Genomic DNA, 23,551 nt, shown 5'->3' with positions numbered 1-23,551 from the left:
GAAGTGAACTGAAAGAATTTTTGCTGAACAAGAGACATGAGGTAGATGTTGAAGTGGTGAGGAGGTATAAACCATGTCATTTTTCTTGAAATACTGGAAGCCCTATTAGGTAGGAGAGAAATTCCATTTGTCTAAAGGGCAGAATCAGAACTAATGAGAAGAATTTACTTCAGGAAGCTTTTAGTCCAACACAAGGGTTATCTTTCTCTAAATATGTCTGGTTGTTGAGGTGATAAATTTTTTGTCATTTTGAAGGCATTTGAGCAGAAGTCTGGATAGCTATGCTGGATGCTGTAAGGCAGGTGCTCAAGCAGAAGTCTGGATAGCTATGCTGGATGCTGTAAGGCAGCTGTTCAAGCAGAATTCCGGATAGCTATTCTGGATGCTGTCAGGCAGGTCCTCAAGCAGAAGTCTGGATAGCTATTCTGGATGCTGTAAGGCAGGCGCTCAAGCAGAAGTCTGGATAGCTGTGCTGGATGCTGTAAGGCAGGTGCTCAAGCAGAAGTCTGGATAGCCATTCTGGATGCTGTAAGGCGGGTGCTCAAGCAGAAGTCTGGATCAGCTATGCTGGATGCTGTCAGGCAGGTGTTCAAGCAGAAGTCTGCATCAGCTAAGCTGGATGGTATAAGGCAGGTGCTCAAGCAGAAGTCTGGATAGCTATCGTGGATGTTGTAAGGCAGGTATTCAAGCAGAAGTCTGGATAGCTATACTAGATGCTGTCAGGCAGGTGCTCAAGCAGAAGTCTGGATAGCTGTGCTGGATGCTGTCAGGCAGGTGTTCAAGCAGAAGTCTGGATAGCTGTTCTAGATGTTGTCAGGCAGGTGTTGAAGCAGAAGCCTGGATAGCTATTCTGGATGCTGTCAGGCAGGCATTCAAGCAGAAGTCTGGATAGCTATTCTGGATGCCGTAAGGCAGATTCAGACATCAGGTGACTCCCTAGTTTATATCTCTTAGCCTTGTCCTCTCTTCTGAGCTCCACTCCTTATATCCAGTAGCCTCTTTACGAGCTCCTCCTCAGTGTCTGAAAGGCACTTCAAACTGGAAACCTGGTCTAATGAAGGGTACCACAATCTATCCGGTTTGAAAGTCAGAATCTAGGTGTCATGCTTGACACCTTCCCCTGATCTCTCCATATCCAATCCATGTCTGCTTCCTTCCATCTCCTCCACCAGCATTGACATCCAAGCAAACCATCCTCCTCCTCCTGGATGATGACAGAGCCTCTCACGTGACTTACTGTGTCCACGCTGGTGCCCCATGCCATCCCTCCTCCAAAATGCAGCCAGAGAGGTTTTATACAAACATAAATCTACTTGAGTCATTTCCTTTCCTTCACTTAAAGTTCTTCAATGGCTTCCCTGCTGCTCTCAGGAGTAAGACGAAGGCTCTTAACATTGCCCGCAAAACCCTGCATGTTCTGACATGTCTGAGTATCTTACACTTCTCATTTTCTGCCCTCTCGGTAGACGGGCCTTCTCAGTTCTTCCTGCCTACCAGAGTGTTTGTGTATACTGTTCATGGCAAGAAGGCTTTTCCTTTCCCTCCTGGCCTTTATGCCTCAGCTCACATATCATTTCCTCAGACAAGTCTTTGCAGACCTTTCTGATTAGGGTAAGTTCCTCCAATATAGGGTCTTCCATAAATTTTCCCTCATAGAACTTGTCAGAATTGAACTTTTACACGTGTCCATGGGATTCTCTAATTAATGTGTGCTTTAGTAGATATAAACTCAGTGGCCTGCTTCTGTCACCCTGAACTGCCAGCACCTAGCCCAGTGCTTGACACAGAATAGGCACATAATAGTTCCTTGCTGAGCAAAATGGATGATTCATTAAATGAAATGAGTCAGAAGGGAAGTTGGATTAAATGACTCAAATACGTCTAACTATGGTTTGAAGTTCATTTTAAGAGAAATCTACCTGGGAGTTTTATGTGTGAATCAAAAAGGAAGACTAGGCAGGTCTGGGCAACTCCAGGATGTGAGGGATGACAGAGAAGGGATAACAATGAACAAAACGTTGATGTTCTTATAAATGATGACGTTCTCAACAGTAGCAGTGCTATGGCACTGCAGTCAGATGCTATTTGGATTACACATGAAATTTCCTAGTGTCACCAAATAGACTTGGTTATGTGTACATATGTATTTTTTTTTTACCAGCTATTTATATTCAACTGGAGTCAACAAAACAGTCTCTCAAGATTGACAATAAGAAGAAATGACACTCACATTCCAGAGCAATTGGAAAAATCTATTATAGTCAATATTTGTGACTTTTGTGACTAAGTAGAACAAATTCTAGACTATTCATTTGGTTCTCAAATGTTGATTTTTTCAGAGAGAAATGGGTGCAGAGAGTAATGAAGGGCTCTGTGGGACATGGTGTGGGCCTGGGAGGGAGTTTTGTACCGGCACGTGGCCTTTCTTCCCTCTTCCAATCCTGGGAGCTCAATGTTCAGCTAAGGGCCATTTTTCTGTTCAAATATTTTACAAGAACAATTTCCTGATGTTTTTTCATATTCTTTCTCTATAAGGAAGTTTCCCCTCAATCGATGTAAGTTCTTTTGTAGAAAGACCATTAATTTGGCATGGTAGGTACCTCCATCAGCTGAGCCCAGCTTAGCCTATTGTAGACAATGGATAAATCTCACCAAATTATGGAAAATTAAAAATTAAAAAGAACTTTTGTGGGGAGGGAGTATTTTAGAAATCATACTGACACAGTTCCAACTAAAATTTGACAAAATGAACATATTAACCAGTTCATAGTTATTAACAAAATTAAAACTAAATACTTCAAATTTCTCAGAGGAATCTCTTGCTTAGTAGTGGACACCCAGTGTCTATTAAAGATACACCCACACCTAATATGCTATCATCTCCAAATCACAGAAAACAGACATTCTATATTTCATAATCCTATCTACTACAGAATTTCTTTAAAGAGTAATCTACCACAGTATATTTAAATTAATGTTTATTTTTAAAAATTTTGCACATTTGGTACACTTTATTTTTCACAAAGCAAAGTATACCAATATTCAACTATTTAGTGTCTCTTTAAAAGACCTCCTCAAACTTGTCATTATAATGAACACACCAATTCTTAAATCCTGCTTCACTTTAATAAATCTGTGTATAATCATATTAATTGTCACAATTATCTCTATAAACATGTATTGTGCTATGCATCTACCATAATTGGGTCCTAATTAACACCTACTAAGAAAGTTTAATTTAGAACTTTGGTTTCTAAAATAAAAAAGTAGAAGAGACAAAGTTTCCATAATGAGAAAAATCTTAATAAAACTACAAGCAGAAATGAGTGCTTTTGAATTCTAAAAGGAGCTCTTTTAAGAGCTGATATCAATATGCATAATATAAGGTTAAAAATCAAGATTAGATTAAAGTCATGCTCTAGGCGTTTCATTTCCTTGAGTTTGTGGAAAATGAACTTGGTGTAGGTCAGAGATGTTACCACTAATTATTTTCCTATTTTACTGAGGGGTACATGCCTTTGTAGTTAGATTGTAAAACCTGAGGGTCTACTCTCTAATTGTCTTTTAGAAAAATAAACATTCATTTTTGTCTCAAGATACAATGTTCTAATTATTATAGTCATTTAAATTTGCACAGTTTTCAAAGCTTACCCAGAAAAATCTGCTGAATTTTCATATCTAATCACTGGGGGGTCATGCTCAAGACTTACATCTATTATCTAACAATCAAATTAGAATTAAAGCTGGTACCAAAAGTCCAGACTTTGAATTGGATTACTTTTCATTGTAGTATATGTGCATTGTTAGTAAGAATGTAACAAATACAAAAAAGGCTGAGCTTGTACAGCAGTATTATTTTAGAAAAGGTACTTAACCTTTCTAAGCCTCACCTCTTCATCCGTAAGATTGGGACAATCATAGTACTGAAGTAATGGCATTTTTGTTAGAGCACATGAAACAATGCATGTAACATGTTAAACACTGTGCCCAGTAGGGAGTAATGTTATTAATACCTAGTAAATATGCTATTAACACCTTCCATAGTGAATAGTATTTAACAGTTTAGTAAGTCTGTTCACAGTCATTTATTCCTTCCTTCATCCACACTTTGAGCAGTGACCAGGCATTTAGTCGGGCATGTATTGCCCTAGTACTGTGTAAGACAGGGAGTAAGGTGGACACTGCCACCTCCTTCAAAGAGCTCACAGTCTAACAGGGCAGACAGATGTTAAAGCAAGTAATTTATAAATAACTACATGATTATAGCTGTGATAAGAGCTATGAAGGAACAGTCCGAAAGGTTCTAAGTGTGTTTAACAGGAGCTTCATATCTAGTCTTTGGGGTCAGAGAAATAATGTTCAACTTGAGACTTAAAGGATGATGGATATCAGGATACATGCTCAATCTCTCTGCAATTTCCAATCACCTGTGTGGTGTTATGATTTCATGTCTACAGAAGAATCTGAGGCTCGCAATGTTTAGAGATCTGTCCATGCTCCGAGTGGGGGCTCAGAAGCCAAGCATCCCAATGCCTCTTTGTGTGTGTGTGTGTGTGTTTTAAATTACATATGATGATGCCCTCTGTGGATCAAGAGGGCATTGAAGCAGGTTCTTCCCATATTTTCCAATTCTTCCACTTATTTTCTATGCAATTTTGTAAAGCTATTTAACTAAAAATTTTTGTTTTGCTACCTGAAAAACTGGGTTTATTAATGATTGTATAGATAAGTATCGAAACTGCACGAATATGATAATTAAGTGCATGTGATGAGGACTAATGGGGTTTATGAGGAATCCAACACAGAACATAATACCATAATATCCACTTTCAGATGGAAAAAAATAGGGCTGTGGGGACTGGGGAGGGCATGGAAAAGGGAGCAGGGCAAACTGAAGTGGCTTCAGTGCCAGGCAGGTAACACATACATGGCAAGCAGGCACATGCAGAATGTAGGGGAACTGTGGCTAATTTGAGAGTGCATGCCCAATGCAAAATATTTTAATTAAAAACTTTCTTAGACCTGTTGGAGGACTGTCAGTCTGTAAACACAGAAAGCACAATGAAAGAAAAGCAAATAGGCAAATGACTAAAGCAGGAAGGGCCCTAGGCAATTAAAATGTCTTCAACTTTTGCAAATAATTAAAACCAGAACTTAGCCTTACCTCATTAATAAAAAGTTTAAGACACTTTTTAAAAGGCAATAAAATAATATTAAAAACTAAAATTAGATCTCTTTCTCCTCTGAACTGGAGTAGGACCTTAGACAATGTATAAATATCATTTTGTGGGTAAAGTTAGGATATTTACACAAGATAAAAAGTAATAAAGCACAGGATATTGCTTTTCTTCATAAACTCTTAATTTATTAAAAAGTCAGAATTAGCCTACTTGTTTTCTTTACTCTTAATGAGCAAAGAAACTTTTTTTAGGGAAACAAGTTTATCATTTCAAGAAAACTTTCCATTTTGAATCACTAGCACAGCTTATTTACAAGCCGTGGCAGATAATTTCCATCATTTGGGCTTGGAAATAAGGCAAGAGAAGAAGAGAAGAAAGCTTCCCAGGAAGATGATGCTTAAAACTATTACGGTCATGAGAAATTGCTTAAAGGGAGTCAGTAGTTAAGAATGCACCTCTGTGCTGGGCGCGGTGGCTCACACCTGTAATCCCATCACTTTGGGAGGCCGAGGGGGGCGGATCACAAGGTCAGGAGATCGAGACCATCCTGTGAATGGTGAAACTCCGTCTCTACTAAAAATACAAAAAATTAGCCAGGTGTGGTGGTGGGCACCTGTAGTCCCAGCTACTCGGGAGGCTGAGGCGGGAGAATGGCGTGAACCCAGGAGGTGGAGCTTGCAGCGAGCCGAGATTGTGCCACTGCACTCCAGCCTGGGCAACAGAGCGAGACTCTGTCTCTGAAAAAAAAAAAAAAAAAAAAAAAGAATGCACCTCTGAAACCAGCCTGCCTGGTCAGATCCTAGGCCCAATGCTCACTATTTGATCTCTGCAAGCCTCAGTTCCCTCATCTACAAAATAGTGATTATTGAGTAGAGTTAACAATAATCTATTGTATATTTCAAAACAGCTAGAAGAAAGGTTTCAAATGTTCTCATCAGCAAGAAACAATAAATGCTTAAGATGATGGATATGTTAACTTCTCTGATTTGATCATTACACAGTGTGTACATGCATTGAAATATCATGTTGTATCCCATAAATATGTACAATTATTATGTGTCAATCATAAAAAGGGTGATTATGATGGTGTCTACATAAAAGGGTGTGAGAGAGGATTAAATGTATAAACTATGTAAAGGGTTCAGTGCTTAGAACACGATAACAACTACTAAATTGTAGTTCTGATGATAATGATGATGATTTATTGCTAAATACCCTAATCTGCTCAAATTATTTGGCTATTATATCATTCATTCATTTAATCACTCAATCAACAAATATTTACTGAGCTTCTGGTAAGTACTAAGCATTGAGTTAGGTGCTAGGAATACAATAATAAATAGGACCCTGCAGTTCTCAGGCTTACATTTTAGTGGGGGAGACAGCAACAGGCAAGCAATCAAGTAAATAAGAAAATATCAGGTAGTGATAAATGCTGTGCTGAAAGTAAAAACTGGGTGATGTGACAGAAAGAGAGTCTTGGGGGTTGGTGGAGGGCATTGATTATTAGAGCCCCGAATTCACCAGTAGTGAAAAAGTATCTGAAAATTCACAGTTCAACTAAAATATCTCAAAATTCATACTCATATAGTGTAGATAACCATATATTATATATTTCCCTATTAAACCATAAACTAAAAAGTTGTTTAATATTTAACTATACATAGACTTTCTTTGTTAATAATTCTGGATTTCCTTCTTTTTATATATTTTAATTAAAAATATTAATGTTAAACAGAAAAATATATTTTAATTTTATAGCAAGTCTTAGAATTTTTCAAAATACAGAAGAGTATAAAGAAGAAACTAGAAATGTCCCATAATTACTCTGACATCATACAATCATTGACATCAATCATGAATATAGTTGGAAAATTAAAATTCTGTAATAGAGAAGGATATGATACTAGAAGTAAAAGTCTTTTCTCACTGCCCCTGCCTCCACTAGTCCCTGTTCTCAAAGGTAATTATCAAGTTTCCTGTGTTTCCTTAAAAATTTTATGCATATATCATATGTAGGTAACTATCTTTTTTATTTCTATCAATGAGATCATACTGAAACAACATTCTTGGTTTCTATTTTTCACTGACTGACACAGCTTTGAGACCTTTCCAGGCCATCACAGGCAGAGCAGGTCATTCTTTGTATAGCTGCATGATATCTTATTGTGTGGTTATTGAGTCAATTCCCTACTGTACACAAGTAGTTTGTCTCTGGATTTTTGTTATTACAAGCAATGTAGTCATAAATATCTAAAGGAGAAGTGTAAAAATAGGTATGAATCAATCCTGCAAAAGTAACAGAATTGTCAAACTGATTAAATGAATTTAATATTTAATATTATGTTTTATATTATTAAAGTTTTTTCAATATTTGGCAGAAATTTTACAGAAAAATTAAAATTCACTCCATAAATGGTTTGTGTCATCTTTGTTGTAACAGATTTCACAGATATTGATCAATAAGATCCATATTCAACGGATATTATTTCACACTTAAAATTTTTTTGACAAAAGAATGTGACTAGTTATGTTTCACTTTTATTAAAGATAGGGAAAGAGGATATACGATTCAAACCTAAGAGATGACTGAGTTTATTTTGAATTATCACACATTGGAACTAAAGATTGTGAGATATCTTTAACCAACAATCCTAAGACAAGGCTAAGAAAAAGTCTGAGTTTAGAAAAGAAGAAATTAAAGAGTGTCTTGATTTATTTTGAAGTCAGAATCTAACTCCTTCTCCTTTTAAGTTCTCCTACTTCACAGTAGTTTTTAAAAAATTTGAATCTTGCTTTCATATTGTGGAACCAAAAGAAGAATTTTTAGTAAGGATTTCACCATTGCCAAAAATAGATGATTATTTCATGTTTTTTTGCTCGATGCATTAATTCACCCATTTGCAATTGTGCTAGGAGCTAGGGATGTCAGTCTCTTCTCATTTAAAAAGGAGTAAAAATCCAATAAGATGGCTGCTGTGGACAGGAGGGCACTTGGGAAGACTGCCTTGTAATTTTTAAGTAAGTTACTAGTTTTGATTTGTGCTTAGTGGACCACTGCATCTTGTCACTAGTAGCTGAATGCTCAACTTCCATAACCAGATCTGATTCTCTGGTTCATTTAAACTGGGGTCCCATTAATGAAAATAAGATCATCAGATTCCATAGTCTTCTACAATAGTTATTGGTTAATGTGCACTGGGAATTGACAAAGTGAAGAGTGTGAATGCGTGGTTTTTGGAAACACAATTATTTTATTAGTTTCATTAAAAGCTCTTGATCAAGTTATATGCTATTCAACAAAATGCACTCCAAAACAGTTAGAAGTTTTAAGGTTTCCTTTTCAGCTTGTGTGAAAACACTAGAAAGCACCCACAGAAAACAGCTATTTCTTTCTCCAGAGGTTTCACTGGGATCTCTCAATATGTGCATTCATAATAAAATATCACAATTTACATGAGTAGTCCATAGTTAATTAAAGAGAACACATTTTCTCATGCAATTCAAATCTCACTGTGGGGAGTCCACTTTTTAGAAAGACACAAAAACAAGTAGTCCAAATGAAGAAATATCTCTTGGCTTTTCCATGATTAAAAAGCCTGTCCTTGGGCATTATTCATTAGCTACACCTTTCAAATGGCTTACACAAAGAACAATAATTTTTTATTTATTTTTTTCTGATATTTTTATTTATTTATTTATTTATTATTATTATTATTATTATACTTTAAGTTTTAGGGTACATGTGCACAATGTGCAGGTTAGTTACATATGTATACATGTGCCATGCTGGTGCACTGCACCCACTAACTCATCATCTAGCATTAGGTATATCTCCCAATGCTATCCCTCCCCCCTCCCCCCACCCCACAACAGTCCCCAGAGTGCGATGTTCCCCTTCCTGTGTCCATGTGTTCTCATTGTTCAATTCCCACCTATGAGTGAGAATATGCGGTGTTTGGTTTTTTGTTCTTGCGAAAGTTTACTGAGAATGATGATTTCCAATTTCATCCATGTCCCTACAAAGGACATGAACTCATCATTTTTTATGGCTGCATAGTATTCCATGGTGTATATGTGCCACATTTTCTTAATCCAGTCTATCATTGTTGGACATTTGGGTTGGTTCCAAGTCTTTGCTATTGTGAATAGTGCCGCAATAAACATACGTGTGCATGTGTCTTTATAGCAGCATGATTTATAGTCCTTTGGGTATATATTATTACAATATTCACTGATAGTAAGCTTCAAAGCTCACAAATGTCAAAATCAGAAATTGAAAAGTATTTACAGAAAGAGAACCACAAAATGCAATTTATGTTTGTGTAATCTTAGCTGGCATACATGTGCAATGAGATTTACTTAAGAAGTGCAATCATAAACCCTAAGGTTATAAATGAATATAAATATAATTGGGATTCACAGAGCAGAAGAAATATGCTATTAGATGACAATTATTCATTTCTGTATATCTGACTCAAGTTCACTATTATGCATTGAGAGCCCTTTTATGGAAATTGCAAAATATATATTAATATCCTCTTTTATGAGTTGGGTTCAAATATGGCCTATGGAAAAGTTTGTGTTTAATTATAACATTGAGTTAGTGATGCAATTAATATTTATCCAAATTCCCATTTAATTTCACACATTATAAGTATCCTTCAACTTTAAATTGAAAAAGACACTTAAAATATCTGGATATAGACTTGCACTTTCATTTAAAGACATAATTAATTCTTAAAACATTAAACTAGAGAAAAAAAATCATTTACCATGGCAAACAATTATCTGATATGCTTTATAGTTTAGCATTTGTTACTGAAAGTTATCATAGCCTATTAGATACAGATATAGCATTTGTTATAGAACACACTCTTATTTTATTCTGTGGTACGTCTTTCATTCAGATTAAATTGTGACCCAAAGTGTTTACAGTAGCTGTCTGGGTAGTCAGATCTTTTTAATCCTTTTATGTATTTATTTTCTCAAGGCTCTTTAATGACCATGGATTGTATACAGTCTCTCTCTGTCTAAATATAGTATATATAGTAAGCACACAAATTCCCATTGTGTGTGCCTGCATTGCTATCAAAAAGTCCTACCTAAAGTTGGTAACTGTGGAAGCAGGTGATTAGGTACACAGGGGTTGTTCATCATACATTCTCTCGAATTTTCTGTAAGTTTGGAAATGTCATAATAAAGGGCTAAATAATGTACCGCTTATTTATACATAGTCATCTGCAGGATTTATACTGAAAAGATTACCAAATAGGTCCCAATTCTCTGGGAATATACAATTTAGGACATGCAATATGATGAAGATTGACATATAGAAAATATCCCAAGAATAAATGAACATGGAATAAGTATAGAGAATAAAATGAGTTCACTTTTGAAATTTTCATATCATGGTTATCTCCCTTCTCTTGTTTCTCCTTGACCTCCTTCAAACTTTGACCACTCTCTCATCCCCATCTATTACCTGAGAATCACTGAGTCTTGCCAGTTTTCCTGGTAGTTGCTCTCAGGGCCATTGTTTTCCACTTTCAAAGCTACTGTGAGTCTGGGCCTTTGCCATTTTAAGCCTAGATTGCTGCAAAGACATCTTAGTTGTGCTCCTTAATCTCTGGTATCACTTGATTTCAAAATTCACCTTGAATCCTGCTGTTAAATTCAACGTCCTAAAACAGAAGTTATCACTTCTCTACTTTAGGATACTGAAGCCCATTTCTCTCGTATTCTTCCAACACAGTCACTCTGCTTATACTAAGGCCCTTCCTCTTATTAATCCCTCAGTAAACTTATCTACCCATTTTGCTGTCTCTTTGTCTTTGCTCAGTCTTCTGCTCCATCTTACACTTCCAACAACCTCACATCTATTTATTTATTATAAGTACTTATTTATATAAGTATAGGTTGGATACTTTCAAGATCTACTTCTTCCTCCATACCTGTCCTGTGATTACCACCATCATTTTACCTTTCATTCAAATACTTCAGTGTTTGTGAGTGTCACCTGAACCACATGACTTTTGTGGGATAAGTGATCCAGTGGTCCATCTTAGGCCAATTAAATCAGAATCCCTGGGGCATAGACATCAGAAAAAAAAATTTTGACATTAAAAATGTCTCTAACCTGTAAGGAGGTGATTCTAACATATAGGTAGTTGAGAACCACTCATCTAGACAATATTAAATTTCTTCATTTGTAAGTACTACTCATTAATTTGGTCAACAGCTCTGGTGTCTATCACAGAGGTAGAACACTGGCAGCCCTGACATGTTTTGTTTGGCCCATGGAGTGTTTAAAAAAAATTTTAGACAATGTTTTAAATTGGGAGATTTATCATAAACATTCACGTATCCAGCTCCTCTTGAAAAAAAATGGGAGATCTGGTGAGACTGGGCCTGCCTTTTTGAAAGGCAACACTGGCTAGAATTGAATTGTGGCTCTCCCTTCTAGACTGAGGGAGCTTCCAGTTGGCTTCAGTCCCCACTACTCCCTACAACTCCCTCACAAGGGCTGAGTGTTAACTGCAATTTAATGTATTATTTGCACAGTGGTTAAGTTACTGTTTCCCGTAATACCATAACCATTTCTCTCACTGCTGAAGTTGAAAATATTTCTATGTGTCAAATACTCAGGCAACCAGCCCACTTTATTCATTTATGTTATCCTCCTGGCCTTGTTAGTAATCTGAGTTTGTAGCCCCTGGCGTGGTATGTGGCAAGTGTACTCTGTTAAGTGCTAAGGATATAGAAGAATGAGGGACAGTGCCCTTTTTGGAGGAAGTCACAATTTATGGGGGAGATGCAGACATATTACACTTATAATTTAGGTGCCTGAGTGTCTACCTGATTCTGCTGATCTTAGAGGATGGCCTCCAAATTTTATTTCAGTTTGGCGAAGTTTAGTCATGTTTAGCAGCTGTGTGACATGTGGAACATCTGTCATTAGTTGACAGCTTCGTGGTATATCTGTAGGCTCATCTGTTGAATAGGGAACACCACAGACAGCTGGAAATAAAGACAAACATTAATTTTCAAAATGTAAGCCATTTCTGCCAAATGGACATATTATATAAATGAAATCAATTAAAATTAAAGATTTTAGCATATGACTGTACGAGTTATTCAACCTTTCAGCCCTGATTTTCTCATCTGTGAAATGAGCATGATAATTTTACTGCTTACTTCCTAGGGTAGACATGATTAAATGAGATAAAGCTTACACTATACGGAGCAAGTTCAGAGAACTATACAATAAATAAGAGCATGCATTGGAAATATTCTATATTTTCTTTTCAATACTAGAGGGGTGACTTGAGAGAACTAGTTAGGTATGTGCCATTTAAGATTTCTGGGAGTACATCAGCTTATTTATATGAGATCAGTAAGTACAAAGATATTGAATAACCTAAGCACCCACAGCCAATATACGGGTAAATTAATTTTTTAACTTTTTATTTGAAATAATTTTAGACTTTTAGAAAAGTTAAAAAAAAGTTCAGTTTCTTGTTACCCTTTACCCAGCTTCCTCTGTTAACATCTTACCTTTTAATATTTTCAAAATAATAGCTTATTATACTTATAATGATATTTTATTTTAATTTCATTCATATATATTTATATGGATATATTAATTTTCTCTTAAAAAGTTTTTTAATTGACAAATAGGAATTGTACATATTCATAGTGATGTTTAGATACACATAATATATGGTGAACAGATCAGGGTAATGAGCATATTCATCATCTCAAACATTTATCATTCCTTTTTGGTGGGTACACTCAATATCTTCCTATCTATTTGAAAGTATATAACACATTATTGTTAACTATAGTCCTCTTACAGTGGTATTCCTCTTATCTAGCCATACATTTGTATTCTTTAATACATCTTTCTCTACCCCTCCCTTCCCCCTACCATTCCCAGCATCTAGTATCCTCTGTACTTCTTTTTACTTCTAAGAGATCAACTTTTTAAAGCTTCCACATGAGAACACGTGGCATTTAACTTTCTGTTCCTGGCTTATTTCACTTAACATAATGTCCACTTCTATACATGTTGCTGCAAATGACAGGATTTCATTCTTTTTTATGGCTGAACAGTATTCCATGGTGTATGTATACCACATTTTCTTTATTCATTCATCCGTTGTTGGACACCTACGTTGATTCTGTATCTCAGCTATTATGAATAGTGCTGCAATAAACTTGAGAGTGCAGATGTCTTTCTGTAATTTTCTTTTTAGTAAATTTTCTGTTCATGTTTGTAAGCCATTTTACTATTAGTACATTTTTCCTATTTACTTATATGACCTCTTTTATAGTAAATATATTAAGCCTTGTCATTTGTAGCAAGTGGGAATATAAATTAGTATTAATATCCTAGAAAGACTTTACTATGTGTACCAAAGCCTTAAAAATGTTCATACCATTTTACTCAGTAATTTCATTTTATGAATCTATTCTAAAATTAAAAAAATTAGAAACTCAAGGATCTATGCAAATAAGCGTTTATAATTTCTGAAAAATAAACAACTTAAATTTCCAGCACTTGAGGAGTGTTAAGTACATAACAGTGTTTCATGGGATGAGACAGTAAAGAGCCACAATAAACTGAATTTATGAAGATGTCTTCATGATATGGGAAAGGCTTGAGATAAGAAGTTAAATGAAAAAAATAGATACAAAAAACTCTATCTCAACCATAGAAAATAAATTTATAAAATGTATGAATGTGTTGGGTGTGGTGGCTCAAGCGTGTAATCCCAGCACTTTGGGAGGCTGAGGTGGGAGGATTTCAGGCCCAAGTTCAAGACCAGCCTGGGTAACATAGCCATACCCCATATCTCTTTGAAAAAAAAAAAAAATTAGCTGGGTATAGTCCCAGCCACCCAGGAAGCTGAGGTGAGAGAATCACTTGAGCCTGGGCGGTGGAGGCTGCAGTGAGCTATGACTGCACGACTGCACTTCAGCCTGGGAGATGGAGAAAGACCCTGTCTTAAAAAAAAAAAAAAAAAAAAAAGAAAAAAAAGTGTGAATGGCAAAAAAGACTGAAAGGAAATATACTAAATGAAACTAACTTTAGGTGGTTAGCTCAAGCATAGTTTTTAATTTTATTCTTCACAATAATTTCTATATATGTTTGATTTTTATGAGTAAAGTTTCTGTTTTTAGAATGTAGCGGAAAAATTTTGTGTGTATATATGTGAATGTATGTAGTCAGGAAAATTCAACCAATCATCCCTCCAAAAAACTTCCTTATGTACAATTCTCACAATTTATAAAAGCAAATAGAAGAGGTTTCTGTGCATCCTAGCCATGACATTTTTCTAATTAGATCCTAATGTCCTAATCCAAAAAAGGAAAATCAGTTATCTAACTAAAAACTTAAATACTCATCAGCAATGCAATGATTTCTAAATGTCCTAATGCTCTAGTCATTAAAAATGCACTAGATTTACAAATATTAGTTTTCAGATGTTTTGTCCATCCATTCTTTGTCATCAACATTTAGAAAATCTATGTAAAGTAACTGAGCAAATGAACTCTCAAAATAGTAAATATTTACCTAACTTCAGATATATTTGACATATACTTCAAAACTCTTTTGAGATAGAAAAAGATAATTTCCATGCCAATGCCAATATTAATAAATGAAGATTTTTTAAATTAGAAGATGAAGAGAATTCTGGAGGCCAGTAAAAACCTGAAATAAAATGTTGTCTTCTGAACCCTATGACGAGAATCATGAAAACTTTAGCTTACCAGGCTTGTGTGACAAGTACAAGGATACAGTGGCATAAAAAATTTGAAATGTATGAACACAAAACTTGAATTTACAACTAACAAGAGACAGACAGCAAATCTCTGGTAACCGTAAATTCCTAAGCTTTTATGGAAGATACAAGGCAGGGACTATCACAAAACTGCAATCTGAATCTTAAACATGGTTGACATGCAGATCAGATTTCACATTAAAAGGCTCAAATCCAATCTGCATCATCAAACATCTTTCCTTTCTCTATATCTACTCTCCCTTGGCACCTAGAACTGTTTCACCACTTTGAGGGAAACTGTGAGTAGTATAAAACCTGCAATAAAAGGAGAAACGTTTTTTAAAAAACATTGGTTGATTATTTTAAAATAAAGACTAACCATTAAGCCCATCTAGAACTACTAGCTCTAAAGGTTTCTCTGAGACTTCATGGTGGAATACTTGGAAAAGGGACTTTATTTATTTATTTATTTATTTATTTTTTATTATTATTTTTTTTTAATTTTATTATTTTTCTTTCTTTCTTTTATTATTATTATTATTATTATCATTATTATACTTTAGGTTTTATGGTACATGTGCGCAATGTGCAGGTAAGTTACATATGTATACATGTGCCATGCTGGTGCGCTGCACCCACCAACTTGTCATCTAGCATTAGGTATATCTCCCAATGCTATCCCTCCCCCCTCCCCCCACCCCACAACAGTCCCCGAAGTGTGATGTTCCCCTTCCTGTGTCCATGTGTTCTCATTGTTCAATTCCCACCTATGAGTGAGAATATGCCGTGTTTGGTTTTTTGTTCTTGCGATAGTTTACTGAGAATGATGATTTCCAGTTTCATCCATGTCCCTACAAAGGACGTGAACTCATCATTTTTTATGGCTGCATAGTATTCCATGGTGTATATGTGCCACATTTTCTTAATCCAGTCTATCATTGTTGGACATTTGGGTTGGTTCCAAGTCTTTGCTATTGTGAATAATGCGGCAATAAACATACGTGTGCATGTGTCTTTATAGCAGCATGATTTATAGTCCTTTGGGTATATACCCAGTAATGGGATGGCTGGGTCGAATGGAATTTCTAGTTCTAGATCCCTGAGGAATCGCCACACTGACTTCCACAAGGGTTGAACTAGTTTACAGTCCCACCAACAGTGTAAAAGTGTTCCTATTTCTCCACATCCTCTCCAGCACCTGTTGTTTCCTGACTTTTTAATGATTGCCATTCTAACTGGTGTGAGATGGTATCTCATTGTGGTTTTGATTTGCATTTCTCTGATGGCCAGTGATGGTGAGCATTTTTTCATGTGTTTTTTGGCTGCATAAATGTCTTCTTTTGAGAAGTGTCTGTTCATGTCCTTCGCCCACTTTTTGATGGGGTTGTTTGTTTTTTTCTTGTAAATTTGTTGGAGTTCATTGTAGATTCTGGATATTAGCCCTTTGTCAGATGAGTTGGTTGCGAAAATGTTCTCCCATTTTGTAGGTTGCCTGTTCACTCTGATGGTAGTTTCCTTTGCTGTGCAGAAGCTCTTTAGTTTAATTAGATCCCATTTGTCAATTTTGGCTTTTGTTGCCATTGCTTTTGGTGTTTTAGACATGAAGTCCTTGCCCATGCCTATGTCCTGAATGGTAATGCCTAGGTTTTCTTCTAGGGTTTTTATGGTTTTAGGTCTAACATTTAAGTCTTTAATCCATCTTGAATTGATTTTTGTATAAGGTGTAAGGAAGGGATCCAGTTTCAGCTTTCTACATATGGCTAGCCAGTTTTCCCAGCACCATTTATTAAATAGGGAATCCTTTCCCCATTTCTTGTTTTTGTCAGGTTTGTCAAAGATCAGATACTTGTAGATATGTGGCATTATTTCTGACGGCTCTGTTCTGTTCCATTGATCTATATCTCTGTTTTGGTACCAGTACCATGCTGTTTTGGTTACTGTAGCCTTGTAGTATAGTTTGAAGTCAGGTAGTGTGATGCCTCCAGCTTTGTTCTTTTGGCTTAGGATTGACTTGGCGATGCGGGCTCTTTTTTGGTTCCATATGAACTTTAAAGTAGTTTTTTCCAATTCTGTGAAGAAAGTCATTGGTAGCTTGATGGGGATGGCATTGAATCTATAGATTACTTTGGGAAGTATGGCCATTTTCACGATATTGATTCTTCCTACCCATGAGCATGGAATGTTCTTCCATTTGTTTGTATCCTCTTTTATTTCATTGAGCAGTGGTTTGTAGTTCTCCTTGAAGAGGTCTTTCACATCCCTTGTAAGTTGGATTCCTAGGTATTTTATTCTCTTTGAAGCAATTGTGAATGGGAGTTCACTCATGATTTGGCTCTCTGTTTGTCTGTTATTGATGTATAAGAATGCTTGCGATTTTTGCACATTGATTTTGTATCCTGAGACTTTGCTGAAGTTGCTTATGAGCTTAAGGAGATTTTGGGCTGAGACAATGGGTTTTCTAGATATACAATCATGTCATCTGCAAACAGACAGAGAGCCAAATCATGAGTGAACTCCCATTCACAATTGCTTCAAAGAGAATAAAATACCTAGGAATCCAACTTACAAGGGATGTGAAAGACCTCTTCAAGGAGAACTACAAACCACTGCTCAATGAAATAAAAGAGGATACAAACAAATGGAAGAACATTCCATGCTCATGGGTAGGAAGAATCAATATCGTGAAAATGGCCATACTTCCCAAAGTAATCTATAGATTCAATGCCATCCCCATCAAGCTACCAATGACTTTCTTCACAGAATTGGAAAAAACTACTTTAAAGTTCATATGGAACCAAAAAAGAGCCCGCATCGCCAAGTCAATCCTAAGCCAAAAGGAAAAGGGACTTTAGTCTCATTTTTGTGAAACCAAACTATGAAAGAGCTTTAGTACCATCTATTACCTGGCACCTGGATGTTCTGTAGCATTAAATGGAAATTCACTCATCTCCCCACCTCACCACTAACCAATCACCACCTTTTCTATGTCCAATTACTAAGTCATTGTATTTTTAGCATATACAGCTTAATTTTAAAATAAAGGTGAAGTCAGAAAATAGAATAGACCCTACATAAACATTAAATAGCGCTTCATTGTGAGTTCACAGAAAGCATGGTCCAGTTTCATTTATTTACTCATTGTGTCATTCAACAAATATTTATTGAGGCTCTACTATGTGCCTGGTGTATGTCTAATGGCTGGGAATCTAGCGGTGAGCCAGAGTGACCCTGTCCTTGCCTCCTTGAAGCTTACACCTAGCAGAGAATATGAAACAAATAAAATCACAAATAATTATTATTTTTTTCAACTTTTATTTGAAGTTCAGGGATACATGTGGAGGGTGTGCAGGTTTATTACATAGGTAAATATGTGCCAAGGTGGTTCGCTGCACAGACCATCCCATCACCCAGGTATTAAGCCCAGCATCCATCAGGTATACTTCCTGATGCTCTCCTTTCCCCAACCCCTGACAAGCCCTAGTGTGTGTTGTCCTCCCTCCATGTGTCCATGTGTTCTCATCATTCAGCTCCCACTTATGAGAGCGTGTAGTATTTGCTTTTCTGTTCCTGCATTAGTTTGCTGAGGATAATGGCTTCCAGCTCCACGTCCCCGCAAAGGACATGATCTCGTTCCATGTCGTTGCTATTGCGAATAGTGCTGCAGTGAACATATGCGTGCATGTATCCTTACAGTAGAATTATTTATAGTCCTTCGGGTATATACATAGTAGGGTCAAATGATATTTCTGTCTCTAGTTCTTTGAGGAATCACCACACTGTCTTTCATGATGGATGAACTATGAACTAATTTGCATGCCCATCAACAGTGTAAAATCATTCCGTTTTCTCCACAACCTCACCAGCATCTATTTTTTTTTTTTTTACTTTTTAATAGTGGCCATTCTGACTGGTGTGAGATGGTATCTCATTGTGCTTTTGATTTGCATTTCTCTAATGATCAGTGATACTGAGATTTTTTTCATGTTTGTTGGCTGCATGTATGGCTTCTTTTGAGAAGTGTCTGTTCAAAAAACAAATGGGGTTATTTGTTTTTTTTTCTTGTAAATTTCTTAAGTTCCTTGTAGACTCTGAATATTGAACCTTTGTCAGATGGATAGGTTGCAAAAATATTCTCCCATTCTCTATGTTGTCTGTTCACTCTGATGATAGTTTCTTTTGCTGTGTAGAAGCTCTTTAGTTTAATAGAGCCCATTTGTCTATTTTGAAATGCTTTTGTTGCAATTGCTTTTGGTGTTTTCATCATGAAATCTTTGCACACGCCTGCGTCCTGAGTGGACAAATCTTTGCCTGTGTCTTGTCCTGAATATTTTCTTCTAGGGTTTTAAGTTTTGGGTTTTACATTTAAGTCTTTAATCCATCTTGAGTTGATTTTTGTATATGGTGTAAGAAAGGGGTCCAGCTTCAATCTGATGCATATGGCTAACCAGTTATCCCAGCATCATTTATTGAACAGCGAGTCTTTTCCCCACTCATTTATTTTGTCAGCTTTGTTGAAGATCAGATGGCTGTAGATGTGTGGCCTTATTTCTAGGCTCTCTATTCTCTTCCACTGGTCTATGTGCCTGTTTTTGTATCAGTACCATGCTCTTTTGGTTACTGTAGACTTGTAGTATAGATTGAAGTTGGATAGCGTGATGCCTCCAGCTTTGTTCTTTTTCCTTAAGATTGTCTTGGCTATACAGGTTTTTTTTTGGTTCCATATGAATTTTAAAGTAGTTTCTTTCTAATTCTGTGAAGAACATCAATGGCAGTTTACTGGGAATAGCACTGAATCTATAAATTACTTTGAGCAGTATGGCCATTTTCATGATATTGATTCTTCCTATCCATGAGCATGGAATGTTTTTCCATTTGTTTGTGTCCTCTCTGATTTCTCTGAGAGTGGACTGTAGTCCTCCTTGAAGAGGTCCTTCAATTCCTTTGTTAATTGTATTCCTAGATATTTTATTCTTTTTGTGGCAATTGTGAATGGGAGTTCATTCATGATTTGGCTCTCTGCTTGCCTGTTGTTGGTGTATAGGAATGCTAGCAATGTTTGTACGCTGATTTTGTATCCTGAGATTTTGCAGAAGTTGCTTATCAGCTTAAAAAGCTTTGGGTTGAGATGATGCAGTTTTCTAGATATAGGATCATGTCATCTGCAAAAAGGTAATTTGACTTCCTCCCTTCCTATTTGAATACTCTTTATTTCTTTCTCTTGCCTGATTGTCCCGGCCAGAACTTCCAATACTATGTTGCATAGGAGTGGTGAGAGAGGGCATTCTTGTTTTGTGCTGGTTTCCAAGGGGAATGCTTTCAGCTTTTGCCCGTTCAGTATGATATTGGCTGTGGGTTTGTCATATATAGTTCTTATTATTTTGAGGTGTGTTTCTTCAACACCTAGTTTATTGAGTTTTTAACATGAAGGAATTTTTTTTTTTGAGACATAGAGTCTTGCTCAGTCGCCCAGGCTGGAGTTCAGTGGCGCAATCTTGGCTCACAGCAATCTCCGCCTCCTGGGTTCACGCCATTCTCCTGCCTCAGCCTCCTGAGTAGCTGGGACTACAGGTGCCTGCCACTACACCCAGCTAATTTTTTTGTATTTTTAGTAGAGACGGGGTTTCACCATGTTAACCAGGATGGTCTCGATCTCCTGACCTCGTGATCTGCCTGTCTCGGCCTCCCAAAGTGCTGGGATTACAGGCGTGAGCCACCGTGCCTGGCCAAAGGAATGTTGAATTTTATCAGAGGCCTTTTCTCCATCTATTAAGATAATCATGTGGTTTTTGTTTTTGGTTCTGTGTATGTGATGAATGACATTTATTGATTTGTGTATGTTAAACTAACCTTGCATACTGGGGATAAAGCCAATTTGATTGCGGTGGACAAGCTTTTTGATAAGCTGCTGGATTTGGTTTGCCAATATTTTTGTGAAGATTTTTGCATCAATGTTCATCAAGGATATTGGCCTTAAGTTTTCTTTTTTTGTGGTATATCTGCCAGGTTTTGGTATCAGGATGATGGCCTCACAGAATGAGTTAGGGAGGAGTCCCTCCTTTTCAATTGTTTGGAATAGTTTTATTAGAAATGGTACCAGCTCTTTTTTTGTACCTCTGGCAGAATCCAGGTGTGAATCCATCTGTTCCTGGGCTTTTTTTTTTTGGCTGGTAGGCTGTTTATTAGAGCCTGCATTAGTCTGTTTTCATGCTGCTGATAAAGACATACCTGAGACTGGGCAATTTATAAAAGAAAGAGGTTTAATGGAGAACTCAGAGTTCCATGTGGCTGGAGAGGCCTCACAATCATGGTGGAAGGAAAAGGAGCAAGTTACCTGTTACACAGATGGCAGCAGGCAAAAAAAGCTTGTGAAGGGAAACTCCCCTTTTTAAAACCATCAGATCTCATAAGACTTATTCACTATCATGAGAACAGCATGGGAAGTACCTGCCCCCATGATGCAATTACCTCCTACTGAGTCCTTCCCACAACACGTGGGAATTCAAGATGAGATTTGGGTGAGGACACAGCCAAACCATATCATTCCCCTCTTGGCCCATCCCAAATCTCATGTCCTCACATTTCAAAGCCAATTATGCCTTCCCAACAGTCCCCCGAAGTCTTAACTCATTTCAGCATTAACTCAAAAAGACTACAGTCCAAAGTCTCTTCTGAGACAAGGCAAGTCCCTTCTGCCTATGAGCCTGTAAAATCAAAAGCAAGTTAGTTACTTTCTAGATACAACAGGGGTACGGGTACCTATACCAAATGAGAGAAATTGGTGAAAACAAAGAAGCTACAGGCCCCATGCAAGTCCAAAATCCAGCAGGGCAGTCAAATCTCAAAGCTCCAAAATGATCTCCTTTGACTCCATGTCTCACATTCAGGACACGCTGATGCAGGAGGTGGGTTCCTATGGCCTTTGGCAGCTCCACCCCTGTGGCTCTGCAGGGTATAGTCCCCATCTTAGATGCTTTCATGGGCTGGCGTTGAGTGTCTGTGGGTTCCCTAGGCACACAGTGCAAGCTGTCGGTGGACCTACCATTCCTGGGGTTTGGAGGATGGTGGCCTTCTTCTTACAGCTCCACTAGGTGGTGCCCCAGTAGGGAGTCTGTGTGGTGGCTCCAATCCCACATTTCCCTTCTGCACTGCCCTAGCTGAGGTTCTCATGAAGGCCCTGCCCCTGCAACAAACTTGTGCCTGGGCATCCAGGCGTTTCCATATGTCCTCTGAAATCAAGGTGGAGGTTCCCAAACCTCAACTCTTGACTTCTGTGCACTTGCAGGCTCAACACTACGTGGAAGCTGCCATGGCTTTGGGCTTGCATCCTCTGAAGCCATGGCCTACGCTCTATGTTCACCCCTTGTAGATGGCTGGAGCAGCTGGGGTCACAGGGCACCAAGTCCCCAGGCTGCACACAACATGGTGACCCTGGGCCTGGCCCATGAAACCATTTTTTCCTTCTAGGCCTTAGGGCCTGTGATGGGAGGGGCTTCCAAGAAGATCTCTGATATGCCCTAGAGACATTTTCCCCATTGTCTTAGGGGTTAACATTCGGCTCGTCATCACTTATGAAATTTCTGCAGCCAGCTGGCTTGAATTTCTCCTCAGAAAATGGGATTTTCTTTTCTATCGCATTGTCAGGCTGCAACTTTTCAGAACTTTCATGTTCTGCTTCCCTTTTAAAACTGAATGCCTTTAACAGCACCCAAGTCACCTCTTGAATGCTTTGCTGCTTAGAAATTTCTTCCGCCAGATACCCTAAATCATCTCTCTCAAGGTCATAGTTCCACAAATCTAGGGCATGGGCAAAATGCCACCAGTCTCTTTGCTAAAACATAACAAGAGTCACCTTTGCTCCAGTTCCCAACAAGTTCCTCATTTCCTTCTGAGACCACCTCAGCCTGGACTTTATTGTCCATATCGCTATCAGCATTTTGGTTAAAGTCATTCAACAAGTCTTCAGGAAGTTCTAAACTTTCTCACATTTTCCTTTCTTCTTCTGGGCACTCCTGTTAGTTCCAAGGTTGTTTCCACATTTTCAGGTATCTTTTCAGCAGTGCCCCAACTCTATTGGTACCAATTTACTGTATTAGGCTGTTTTCATGCTACTGATAAAGACATACCCAAGACTGGGCAATTTACAGAAGAAAGAGGCTTAATGGGGAACTCACAGTTCTACATGGCTGGGGAGGCCTCAAAATCATGGTGAAAGGCAAGGAGGAGCAAGTCACATCTTACATGGATGGCAGCAGGCAAAAAGAGTTTGTCTAGGGAAACTCCCCTTTTTAAAACCAGCCGATCTTGTGAGACTTATTTGCTATTACAAGAACAGCACAAGAACGACCTGCCCCCATGATTCAGTTACCTCCTACCAGGTCCCTCCCACAACATGTGGGAATTCAAGATGAGACCTGGGTGGGGACATAGCCAAACCGTATCACTGCTTCAATTTCAGAACTTGTTATTGGTCTGTTCAGGGACTCAATTTCTTCCTGGTTCACTCTTGGGAGGGTGTATGCATCCATGAATTTATCCATTTCTACGGGATTTTCTAGTTTTTGTGCATAGAGGTGTTTATACTAT

The 23,551-nt window shown here is 37.5% G+C and overlaps 1 protein-coding gene across 19 annotated transcripts in view; it reads right to left on the bottom strand.

The window, feature by feature from the left end:
* CFAP20DC (CFAP20 domain containing) overlaps positions 1-23,551 on the bottom strand; it is a 355,007-nt gene that overhangs the window by 175,559 nt on the left and 155,897 nt on the right. For 15 of the 19 annotated variants that reach the window (XR_008523269.1, XM_054550630.2, XM_054550631.1 and 12 more), the window contains one exon: positions 12,039-12,200. The exons of the other annotated variants lie outside the window; for them this stretch is intronic. Coding sequence is in view for 14 of the 15 variants with exons in the window: in XM_054550630.2 (XP_054406605.1) it covers positions 12,039-12,200 (162 nt within the window). In the remaining variant the exon portion in view is untranslated. The remainder of the gene's footprint in view (positions 1-12,038; positions 12,201-23,551) is intronic. 19 annotated transcript variants of the gene reach the window in all.

Source organism: Pongo abelii, chromosome 2, assembly GCF_028885655.2.
Source record: "Pongo abelii isolate AG06213 chromosome 2, NHGRI_mPonAbe1-v2.0_pri, whole genome shotgun sequence".
In the NCBI taxonomy this organism is placed as follows: domain Eukaryota; kingdom Metazoa; phylum Chordata; class Mammalia; order Primates; family Hominidae; genus Pongo; species Pongo abelii.
Note: the sequence above shows the minus strand (reverse complement) of the source record. Positions and strands in the feature narration are given on the sequence as shown.